A 13,807-nucleotide genomic window follows, 5' to 3' on the forward strand; every position below is an offset into this window, starting at 1 on the left:
CTGTACGGCAAAACATTTTGCATCAGAAAAGGTAATCAATAAGGGGAGTTCATTTAATGATTGTTGTAGACATGGTAAAGTTAAATTGGATCCCTTGCCTGATCCACCATCAGTTTCTAAAGAGTTATGTTTCTACAATAAATGAGAATGTTGAAGCATGGACATATCCTTTATTTTATCCTTATAGTACCCCGGGCTGGCATGAAAGAATCAGAATGGAAAATAGTGTCCGAAGAGTCACGAGAAATGCATACATTAAATATCAAATGGCCATTCGTGATGATTGCAATACGATTATATGATTATTCTATATTAAAATAAATACATTATCCTATATGAAAAAGAACAAGGTACTAATAGCTAACTTCATGTAACGCCGCTTTATTCGTCATTTCATTTGCTCACATTGGCTTACACACACATACATCCAACACATATCGATTTATATCGATTCGATATTTTAAAGCCCTGACCCACGCGTCAATAAAATGTTTACTACTATAAAATACAGTACTATTTAATTTATTTATTTAATTATTTATTAATCAATATTCATAATATATATAAAAAGAATATATAATAAATCCTATATAGAATATTGTGGAATATTGAATTGAAAGTTCCATCTGTTGAGCGTTTCTATGTGTCGGTATAGTTACCGTTGGCTCTTCCTGTTGAGTAATTGTGCGCACGCAACTGTCGTTCTTTTTTTATTTCGCACTTGGGCATTTTCAATTTCGGTCTTTTTTGGTGATCTTGGCGTGCAAACAGTCGCATTTTTATTATTTATGAAAAATTAATTTATAAAATTAATTCGGTGCAACATTATCACTTATACAAAAATTAAATTATTACAATAGTTTACATATATTTTTAAAAAATATATTCACAATGTCTGAAATTATATTTACATCAGACGAAGAAGTCAAAGCTTTCCAACCTGAGGAGAAACAAATGTAAGTCGATGTATTTTTAATCAAATATTTAATCAAATTAATTTCGATTTGAAATTGATTTATAATTGATAATTTATAATTTCATTGATACCTATTATTGATATAATCATGACAGTCAAATCATTTAACATGTGGTTGAGGTTTTCGACCTAACCTCCATTTTTTTTTTCATCTTAATTATTTATTGATTTAATTAATTGATTGTGTATTTTTCATATTTGTGTATTAGAAATACAAATTGTCGATCAACTCCCCACAATTTTATTATTGTTTAATTCAATTGTATTTAATTCAGGTCAATAATAAAGTGCTTTTGCCATGTGGCTGGTTAGACTTTTATCCATACACAGCTCAAGCATCATTTATTTAACATGACAAAAATTATAATTTTAGTTTTTATTAAATGAGATGTCATTACTATTATGATTATAATGTAAATTCAATGATTAATATTATTGTTCAACAAGATTTCTGACGTCTGAGTAAACTAACCTCATTTTAGTATAATCATGCATTCTATTTTTTTATTGATACAGTATATATATTTTTTTTTTCAGTGATTTAGTTGGCTAGGTAGAGTGTATTGAGGGCTTGAAAACTTTAAAGACCTCTTAAGGACATGTACTTAAATTCGTACTCCACAATGGATCCAAGTCAAGGATGAGAGTGTTAGTATGGGGCACTGCCCTCGCAACTCATTATGAAGAAAATATTAAATTAAACTCAGTAAGTTTTTTTTTTTTCCATCATGAATTTTATATTTGACATTTAACTTGCTTTTTTTTTTAATTTATATATAGACATATTTAATTGCTCTTTTCAGATCGTAGGAATTACTGGAGGTTTATTAAAAACCGCCAATACCCACTTCAGACAACCTAACGATAAAACATCGATTTGAGAGTTTAATGTACAAGCACATAGTACTTTGACTATTCACGGACAATATGACACTTTTGATAACCGAGTTATCGATGAATCGTACCAATCGATCCAACTAGATGATGTGATGCTTCATAATGGCAATATTGGTATGCTTGAAATTAATTTTTTTTGTCTATAATTTTTAATAATTTGTTAAACTTAGTCACTTATTCTAATAATAATTATTTAATTTTATAGAAATTGAATGTTTTATAAAAAACGAATTTGTGACTGTCAAAACACCATCAACTACGTTTGGCCAGGGAGTTGTTGTGGATGGCCATGACATATCATCAAGTATGAACCCAACGCTTTGATATCTAAAGGTGTTCTCATTAAGTTGCGAGGTGTTATGTATAAACAAGGTAATACATAAATTATTCATTTATAATTAATATTCAGTAAATATATACCCATATTATGCCTGGTTTTTTTTTTTCTTGATGCAGTTGGTGGTTCCTTAAAAGTAATGAATATGGAGCATGTGAATATTGTCGACCAGACAAAAACGAGCCTAATCGAGTTAAGAAAGTCAATCCATTCGGTTTTATTAGTGCGTACGAAACGTAAAGACACTAACGATCATCCAGAAAGTCTTAAAAAAATTAATGCCACAGTACCACCAACACCAGAACTTCTTGCTAAATTAAAGCAAGATAATATAATTAAAATTAAATTTATTAAACCATCATCTCGCACTATTCGTTCAGGAACACCAGCTGTTGACAAAATAGTAACACCAACTGATGAACAAATAGTAACACCAGCTGATAAACAAATAGTAACACCAGCTGATGAAGAAGAAGAAACACCAGCACCAAAGTTAGTTCGTATATTCAAGCAAGAGAATATGAAGATAAAAATCCATCAATGAAGTGAACGTCGAGCAGCAATGTGTGACATTGCTGATTCCAGGCATTTCATCTGATAGTAATAGTCATGATGATGATGGTGAAAAATCAACCCATGATAGTGATATTGAGGAGATTGATTTCTCAGATGATGAATCACACCTTGATAAGTCAAATTGTGATACTGTTGTTGAGAAGCACTAATAAATGCTGTAAGTAACAATTTTTTCTTAGCAACACTTGAGTATTTGTATTGAAGTTATAAATTTGTAATATAATTTTGTTTTTTCAGGTATAGTCACCAGAAGCATTGTGATTGTTTGTGATGGTAAAGAGGAAGAATTTAAATCGTTACTATCTACCTATGTCATTATGAAATCCTAATTGATTTGACAATGCCTAATATAAAAATTCTTTATTAAATTAGATGATTGTTATATATTTTATAAAAAATGATAATTTACTTTTCTTTTGTTTTTTATAAACTTTGCAAAACTTTATAAGGTTTCGCAAGATATCAAGTTTAGAAAAACAAAAAAAATTGATTGTTATTTTATATGAATTATACAACAATCCTGATTGTCAACAATTTTTTGTTGATAATTATAATCACAATTGACCATCTAATTTGTTTGATGAAAAATTTTTAAATTAATGACTATCATAACAGTTAAAATTCAGTTTGTTACAGTTAGAGTTCTTAGATATATCTCTGATATTTTCATTTGCATCGATATATCTATTGATAAATTCATTTCTTGATATATTTAAAAATTTATAATTGTTGTGATTGTGATAAAGTCATAGTTTATATATATTTGAGATAAATCTATACCACGATGTTTTTAATAAATTTATAATAATGACTATTATAACAGTTAAAATTGCCTGATTACATTGTTGGATATATTTTTAATATATTCATATGCATAATGTAATATATTGATAAATTCATTTTTCAATATAATTATAGAATTTTCAATTGTTGTCAATCAGTCATAGTTAATATACATTTTAGTTTAAATCATATGACGATATTTACTATAGTGATTATCGATAGAAAGGGGTTGATGTCAGGACTGCTATATATTTTCATGAACAATACTTTATTAATTTAAGTTACTTTTTTTGTTTTTAACTTAAAACTACTTGTAAAGTTCTTGCTGGATTATTGTCATCCATTTTTTTAAATTCTATTTAAATTCTATTTAAATTCTATTACTTCAAGCAGTTGAAATATTTAACCATAAGAATGTCAGAGTGATTTCATTTGTCTTTTTGATTATTTGTTCTGGCAAATAATTATAATAATGACATATTTTAGAAGCTACAACTGTTTTCCATGTGTTGGACTGTAGTCATTAATAACGATTTAATTATAATTATTCATCCTGCTCCACTAGCTATACAATCCATAATTTTTAAAACTTAATTATTTATCCGCAGCAGTTAATTGTCTGTCATATTTACATTTGGATAATTCACCATAAAGAGCGTAATGATTTTGTTGTTGGGTAAAATAGACACATTGACCGAAAACACAGCTGTCATTGTGTTACCAAAAAACCAACCAACGATGAGAAGGGTGATAAACCATTAAGTTATTAAAAATACAATTTATTCAGGTAACTTGTTTAATTCTTAAATATAAAATAATAATTTTAATAATTTGCATTTGATTATGTTTTCAATAAAACTTTTTTTATTGTTTCAGGTTTCAAGGACGTTTACTGCAAGATTACCAATTCTAACCTAAAAATTATCAACAACATACTCGAGTGTCATATTAATTGTTTTTTTTTTCTTCTTTTTAGTGTAAAAAAAAGTATAATAGCCAAAATTATTTTTGATATCAAACAGATACATATAAATTCAATAAGATAATAACAGATACGCAAATTACAAATCACTTTATCATACAGATTCAATAAATTTTTAAATTGTCATCATACATACGAAATAAACTAATAATAATTACAAGTAATTTCATCGAGTTTGTGTCAATCATTTGACTATTAAAATAAATTAATTGTTTATGTCAATATAAAAGAATATTTATATTTTGATAAATATTCGTATTGAGTTGGAATATAATAGTTGGTTAATAGGACCATTTGTCACAACCACCATCGTTGTGTTACACAGTAACTAACGACTAATAAATAATTTTGTTGTTCAAGATATCTATCGGATACAAACAAATTGCATCACATAATAACAGATACATAAATTCTAAACAACTGTATTATATATACACAGTAAATCTTCAAATATCGTCAGATATAATAAACTTAAAACTTATGTTATTGCAAGTATACCAGTAAATTGATTACTTGTTTTTGTTAATCATAAAAAACAGGAATAATAAATAAAAATAAATAAAAATAAAAGTCCATATTTTCTTGCTTAATTTTAATAATTGAAAATTTATTTAATAAATAAACAAAAAAAAAAAAAAATTAAAAGTATTTATCAGTCTTTTCTCCTATTATTCGTTTCATTTAATATTATTTAAATATTTCAATATTTTAGCTTATTAACCGGACAGTATCACATATAAATTTTATTATCACTTTTTAAATGGGTAAACGTAAAATCATACGGTCGTCAGAGGAAGAAGCAGAGCTTCAACGACTTACTAAACGAAGAAAAATTGCAGATAGAACCGCTACTCGCGAAGCAACTCGCAATGCTTTTGGATTACCAGTTCCGTTATTTGCAGACTCAACTTCTCACATAAAAATACAATCACAAGACGCACAGATTATGAAAGAGTATGATTTAATAATTTGGGATGAAAGTCCAATGGCACCAAGATATTTTATGGAAGTGGGTAATAGAATTTTTAAATATTTGATGGATAACGATTTGCCATTCGGTGGCAAAGCAATGTTAGTTGGTGGTGATTTCAGGCAGTTACTTCCTGTCAAAATGAATGCTACTCGGACTGAGTTGGTAAATGAGATGGTGTTTTGAATGATAATAATAGCAATATATTGGCTCCAAAACAATGTGTGGCTGAAAGAACTGAAGACATTGTAGAAGTAATTTTTGAAGAGCTACTTGATAATTAAAGATTTAATGATCTCACGAAAGTTGCTGTGTTGTCAGCACAAATTTGTTGATGTCGATGAAATAAATAGCCGAGTTGTAGAATTACTAGATAAAAGAACTGAAAAAATTTATACTAGAGTAGATAGTACAGAAATTTGTGACAACGGAGATATCGAAGATGCTATACTACCAGAATATCTACAATCTCTGAATCCTCCAAATTTTCCACCTCATGAATTAAAATTAAGAACTAACTGTGTTGTGATGCTTTTCCGTAATTTAAGTATTGCTGAAGGTTTGTGTAATGGAACGCGCTTGCAAATATTACAGTTAGCAAACAATCATCTCCAGTGTAAAATTTTGACAGGAGACAAAGCGGGAGGTATAGTTTTTCTTCATCGTATAACTTTATATTGTGAGAACATTTATCCTTTCACTTTTAAGCGACGACAGTTTCCAATCAACTTAGCTTTCGCTATGACTATTAATAAAAGTCAAGGCCAAACTTTTGAAAGGATAGGTTTAGATCTTCGTAAGGATGTTTTTAGTCATGGACAACATTTTTTGGTACGTATCTTTTTCTCGAGTTCGATCTTGGCAATCATTACGAATTTTTTTGGGAGAACAACGTGAAAATGATTTTATTAAAAATTATGTTTACAAGGAATTATATTTGTGAGTTGTTTGTTGAGTATATTATTTGAAATGTGAAAATGGTTTTTGCGTTAAAGTTTGAACTCATTTTATCATCATTTAACATCATTTTTAATATTTTCAACCTTTTATTACAGTCAAATTCAACAGCTGTCACAACAAGCATCATACATTTGCACACACAAGTCTATATTTGAACGATCTTGGCTGTGATTGCCTGGGATTAGTACAGTATCAGGTAGAAACTTCAAACTAGAATATAGACTTTTCGTTTCAATTATCACTACGCTGTGACGAAACTTTCTATTTCTATTCTATTCTGATTCTCACGGAGGTACTCCCTCAAAAAAATTTAGAAAAAAAAAAAAAAATCCTAAGGAACACTTTAATGTTGATTCCGAATATCTGAATTATTGATAGACTTTCGATTTTTTTGGCTTACTTTCTAAATGAAATAATCATCTATATTGTGAATTTTTTTGAATTTTTTCTTGTTTGCTTTTTTCGAGATATTTACTGTCAAAGTTGAAAACTTTAACACACAAGGTATACGCGTTACCTCATGTTTTAACGAATAACTTTTTTTTGTGTTGATTTAAAACTGTACATTTACTATCAGATTGTAGCCCTGGACAAGACAAAATTTTGATAATTATTTCAATTTTTTCTTCTTTTTCTTTTAATAAATATTTAACTTTTGAACTGTTAAATTTTGCTAGATGCGCGACACACTGACATAAACACAAGCATGGTTTTGGCGTACGACGTAAACTTTGTTTGCTAGTGTGTTGCCGCGCACACACATACTACTAAAGAACTTGGTTTTTTCATCAGTGGCGCCACAAAAATTTCAGGACACGGGAATAAAAAAAAGCGTTATTAATATACGGGCCCTTCGTGGCATAAAGATTGGTACGGCGATGGGACTTGGAATCAACCTTAAGTGCAACTGGCAGTTGACTACTTTTTTTTTATTAGCTGAATTATTTCCTTAGCTATTTGCCACAGTTATTACGATTGAGCGAATATAGCTCAAAAATTTGAAAAGATTACCAATCGATTCGTTTGGTTTGATTCTTTCTTTAGCCATTTGCCAATAGTATTCAAATTTGTTATAAAAAATGTACCTAGAGGAAGAATGACGAAATGAATTACCTAGTAGTGTCAATTTATTTCCCAGCCATTTTCCACTTCCATTTTATTCAATTTGACAAATATACCTCAGGGATTCATTCAGATATTAATAATATTTATTCAGTTTTATCTTTTTCTCGGCCATTTGCCAATAGTATTCCCATTCCATTATGGCATATATAGCGAAGTAAAAGATGGAACTCAATACATAAATATTCACTGTACATAATAAAAAAATGAAAATAATATTACCAAAAATAAAATCAGTTTATTGATGTAAAAATAAAATTTTTCACTTTAATTTTTGTATTTTTCGTTTAAATATCGAAAAAATTACTGACTCGTGATAAGAAGTAATAAACATTTATTAATGATAATTAAAAGATATTTATCAGGTGTAATTCATTTAAAGTATCGATGATTGAAGACGTTTAACAGATGTAATTTGAAGAGATAATAGAGATTATGAAAATTAATTATTTTAATAGTCTTGCTATCTCTTTCTAGCAGTTTTAAAATTTCCGAAAAATTATAAGTTGAACTGAAAAAAAAGATGCTAGATTGCAAGAAATATATTATTTTATTCTATTGATACGTTTCCCCAACAAGTTTTCGTCTTTTTCTTCATTATATTGTCATCGTATTTTATGAATTATAAAATGTTCGAATAAATTATAGATTAGATTCGATTGAAATTCTATATTGTCTTATATTACATATATACCTAAGGCACATTGTCTTTTTCAAGACAATACTATTTGTTATTCATTATTAAAGAATTATTTTGATAAATCGCTAATGAAATGAAATAACGTCGTCAATATAATGCACCAGTAATAAATTAACATGGTCATTTGCTGATCGATGCTTTCTAATAATTGAAAATTCTTTCATAATAAGTAATACTTTTATTCAATTTTTTTTATTTATTTATTTCATTAGGATCACGAGGTGCTGTACAACCACAACATTAAGTTGCTGCACCAGCAGTCCAAGCTGCTTTGTGACCACTACATGCTGGTGTATAATCACAACATCAAGCACTTGCAAATTATTCATACCGAGAACTTATAGGCAGTTTAATGTACCTGGCAGTATGCTTCAGGCCAGACATTGTATACACAACTGATTACCTAAGCCAATTTAACAACAACTATCAACAAGAACTTAGAACACTGGCTCGCAGCCGAACGAGTCTTGAGATACATCAAAAGCACTCAAAAACTTTGTATAAAATACAACAAATACAACGACAAATTACAAAGATTCGTTGACTCCGATTGGGGTAGTTGCATCGAGGACAGAAAGTCACAAACCGGGTACATATTCACACTTGCTGGTGGAGCTGTCACCTGGGAATCAAAGAAACAAAGCACTGTGGCACTATCATCCACTGAAGCTGAGTACATGGAGATGACAGGAAATTCCTCCAAGAATTATATCAACAACAACAACATGAAATAACAATAAACAACGACAATCAAGGTGCTCAAAAGCTGGCTGATCACAAAATTTATCATTAAAGAACAAAACATATACGTCATCACTTCATACGTGAAGCAATTAACAACAAGTTCATAAAATTGAATTATCAACAATCAGCAGAGTTAATGGCAGATGCCTTAACCAAAACCTTATCAAAACCAAAGCACCAAAAGTGTATCAGTCAATTTGGTATAACAGATGATTCACAACTCACAATCGTTTAAGGGGGAGTGTTAGAAGTCACACTACGGCCCTGCGGAAAGGGCACCCAAATTCTACAGATACCACACTGTACACTCACAACCAATCACAATACACGCATACTATTCATACACACCAATCATCTAACAGATTTACCTGGTAATATGTAAAACCTAACTTACTACAATATATAATAATTATTACCAATGTAATGAGTCGTGTCACGTGTCAATTATCAAATAACCCTTCCACTCTAACACAGGTTGATCCGAGTACTCTATTATTGAATTGTGTTTTTTTATTTAATTTATTGAATGAATTAATGTTTTTTTTTTTATTCAGTTAATGCATCAGCACTATTGGCAACATCTACGAATCAAGACCATCATCATCTGGAAACTTATTGCTTAATTCTAACAAAGAACACTAATATGAATTTGATATTGATTATCCACCTGGGAATATAAACAGACGCAAATTTCAAAGCAATTTGAAGCAGGGAAATCAACAGTATTTATAATCAAGAAAACGAGTTCATCCATCAATACTACGTGTCAAAAAAAAATTAACCGTAGTCCAGTAAATTCTGATGATGACTCATGTGATAATGTAATTGAGTTGGCTTCACACTCAATTGTAAATGAAGACAGTTGTAGTTATCAAATATACTGTGATGGTAAGCATTTACGTTCATCTGAGAGCAGAGATCTATTTGACGATTATTGGGTATACGTTTCTTTCAATTTTTTTTTTTCTGAACATTTTCTTTTTTTTTCTTGCACTTAGATTTAAATGCGTTTCCTGATTAACGACACAAAAAAAATTTGATAATATTTTTTCGGTTTTTTTCTTTGTTTTTTTATATTTTATATTGTTACAAGTGCTGTAAAACATTATTATTACCATCCAAGTTGAAATGTCTATTGAATTAACTGTATATAGAAAATATAATTCATGATCTATATTCATGAATAACAACACTTTTTTTTTAGTTTTAACATTTTTTAGTGATCGTGTTTCATGAGTGTTTGATCGTACCTAAGTTGATAATTATTGAATAGACAAATAACAATAATGCTGATAGAATTATTAGTAATTAAAAATTCCTTATCATCTCCATTGTCACAGCATGGTGTTGAGGCAATGTTTACACTTCTGCTTGTTCTTTATGTAATAAAAAAAAACCTGTCGTCAGAATGCATACTCATAGATTGTGATTAACGAATAGACCATTGCATCGAAAAGTTAAGGAAACTTTACGATGAGTGGAAAAAATTAAACGGCAATCGTACAAGAACAAAATCTCCTACACAACAAAGAAAAAAAATCGTTTGTTAGTAAATTAACAAATATTTTCGACATTGCTCATAAAGATGCAATGAATTTATTAAGTCTTGATCAACAGCAGTTTCTCGAATCACAACGTCAATCAGCACGACGTGGATTCATTCCAACTAATTACAATGTTGAGAAAATAAAAAAAAAAAATTGATTTTGACGTTGGGGAATCTTATCGAGCGTCAAAATCCAATACAAGGATCATTAAAAATAAGTTAAATTTCTCATTGAATCGTCTCAAATTATTATCAAAATATTTCACTTGATTGTTTTATTCAATAATTAAATTTAAAAAATTATAAATTATACATTTCATTTTAATTGTTTTTTCAAACATTTCAATACCATGTGAATATAATTTTATATAATAGATTTATTTCAGAAATAGTCCATGGGGGAAATTTATTAATTAAAAAAGACACAGGTAACATAATTCAATAGTAATATAATGCAATAATTTTTCAAGTATAGAATAAGTATTTTCTGATCTATTTTTATATTTACAACTTTTTAGATCTTCAACAAATGCTAACTCGGTTAGAATCAAGTGAAATTTTTGATAGTACCTCTGACAATTTGGAGAATTCTGATTTAAGTGAGGAGAAATTCGGTCCGGACTTTAATTCAGCTGTGCCAAAAAAAAAAAATTAAAATAATTTCTAAAATGAAGACACCAATTCTTGCCAGTGCATTGGATAGAACAGCAATTACAGATCATAATGCAAATTTTATAATTGCCGCAACTGCCATTAGTTTAGGACATGATTTGGACAATATTTCTTCAAGTTCGAGTACTGTTCACCGTGAAAAAACATTTGCAAACTGCATCTAATTTAATTATTCATTTTGATGGTAAAATTATAGAGGACTTGGTCAGACGTGAAACAGTCGATAGAATTGTTGTCGCAGTATCTGATTCAGGGACGAGTCATGTACTTGATGCACCAAAAATTGAAGGTGGTACTGGTATAAACCAAGCAAAAGCTGTTGTAGAGACATTGAAAGATTGGGGCTTGCTACACCTTATGAAGAGACTTTGTTTTGACACTACAAGTGCCGACACTGGTAAATATTCTAATAAAAACCTTATTGTTATTATTATTGTTATTACTTTTATATTATTGATAAATCTCAAATTTTATGAGAATTTCATTTTAGCTTGCTATTTCTTGCCCAATTTAAAAAAATTTGATAAAAATAAAAATCCAGAGGATATATCAATCGAATTTAGTTTTGGGCATAGAAAATTTATATTTTTGTTTTTATTATTACATTGAATATAATTGACATTTTTAGAGAGAAATAATGGAGCAGTTGTTTTAATTGAAAAAGCGATTCAAAAGAATTTGCTTTACTTACCTTGACGACATTATATACATGAAATTTTATTGAAGAGTGTGTTTGAAATTAATTCTGAAAATAAAACTGGGCCAAACGTAGTGCTTTTCAATAAATCTCAAAAACAATGGAAGCTTATAGATCAATCTAAATATGAAACTGGTTTAAAAGATAAAAAATTGGTTGAAATTATGGGAAGAAATAAAGATATAATAATTAATTTTATTATCAAACAATTTGAGATAAAAATTCAATTTTAATTCCGACGGATCGAAAGATCTATCTTTTTCTTCTATTGTTGGCCGGTTATTGATACATTATTATTTATTATTGATCTTATTTTTTTCTATTTATAGAATAATAATCAATTACGAGAAGATTACCGTGAGCTCTTAAAATTTTAATAGTCAAAACGGAAAAAAATATCCAAATCAAATAATAATCTATCCAGAAAAAGAAAAGTATTCGATAGTTGAGTATCGGCTCCTTGTTTTGGCTGATGCAACAATTTTCCGATTTCTAAAGAAGAAAGTATCGACACTTCGATTTCGATACTTTTCTCAAAAATCGGAGATCACTAAAAATTTCATAATAATTGATTATTTTTTGAGTATCAAACAATAATGATGACTGATTATTTGATAATCGTGTACTATATTACTTCGTGTACTTAAAAACCTATCGTATTTCATTTATTTAGACTTTTCCGACCGTAATATTATTCAATTTGGTTATTCAATTTTGTATTGAAATCGAGGTACACCCGGCTTATTTGTTTTATATTTTTCTTTGTTAAATTAGGGGTGAATCCGGTAGTTCGCATTTGAATTATTATTGTTATTATTTTTGAAACTCCAACTTAATGTGGAAAGTATACAATCATAACAAAAAAAAAACCTAGTTTTTTTTTACAAAAAGAAGCGTCAAGTAATCGAAATCGTTTAGCTATTTCAGTTTTTCAATACAAAAAGATGTTGTACCAAAAAAAGTCAAGAATTGAATATATTTTCAATGCATATAATTAAGTCTTAACTGTCGGCAAAATTTTAAACTTGACCCCACCTGGTTCAATATATGTGTTACGTCTTGGTATCAATATAATAAATAAATAAATAAATAAATAAAATATTTAGTAAATTCAAGGGCGTATAAAATATCGAGTAAGCATATAACTTTTTTCCTTTTTATTTTTTAAATTATTTTTATTTATTTTAGCAAAATCAACATTTTACCTTTTTCTCATATATTATTTTTTTATTCGAAATTATTTTTGCAAACCATAATTCAAAGTCACCTTTGCAACTAGATATTTTACATCCGTTGAATTTACTAAATTGTTATAAATAAAATCTAAACAAAAAAAAAAACACAGTTTTTTTTACAAAAAAGAGCGTCAAGTATTCGAAATCCCCACTAATTATGTGATTATAGTAATTTTATTTTATATTGAAATTTATTAATTTTTAAGATACAAAAAGATATAATACCAAAATAAGTAAAGAAGGAAATATTTAACGCATATAATTAAGTCTTAATCTTTGACAAAATTTTATACTTGACCCCACCCGGTTCTTCCCAAATAAAATTTAAAGCCTACACACGTCTCGACAACAGAGTTAATGGTATTTTCCAATTATCCCTTCACATTTTATCTAGGCTTAGGACTGGCAGCGTACAATCTTGTTAACTTGCCGGCATGTTTAAAAATATATATATATATATATATCTCTATATGTATGTGTAGACGTGCTTATAAGGTCCATTTCAGTCATTTATCCAGGACTTCGAGGACATTTCTGCATTTTGAGGACGGTCCCCGTTATTTTTTAGGTGACGACGTTAGTTTAAGGACCGTCCTCAAAAAAAATATTT

General features: G+C 28.6%; 1 protein-coding gene across 1 annotated transcript; it reads left to right on the top strand.

Moving 5' to 3' along the window:
• The first annotated feature begins 5,311 nt into the window (after positions 1 to 5,311).
• On the top strand, positions 5,312 to 8,547 carry LOC122852535. The gene is made up of 3 exons (XM_044152443.1): positions 5,312 to 5,686; positions 5,843 to 6,080; positions 8,516 to 8,547. Exons 1-3 carry the CDS (start codon positions 5,312 to 5,314, stop codon positions 8,545 to 8,547), a joined length of 645 nt encoding a protein of 214 aa, XP_044008378.1.
• The last annotated feature ends 5,260 nt before the right edge of the window (positions 8,548 to 13,807 follow it).

The sequence above is a fragment of the Aphidius gifuensis genome, linkage group LG1, assembly GCF_014905175.1.
Source record: "Aphidius gifuensis isolate YNYX2018 linkage group LG1, ASM1490517v1, whole genome shotgun sequence".
NCBI lineage: Eukaryota > Metazoa > Arthropoda > Insecta > Hymenoptera > Braconidae > Aphidius > Aphidius gifuensis.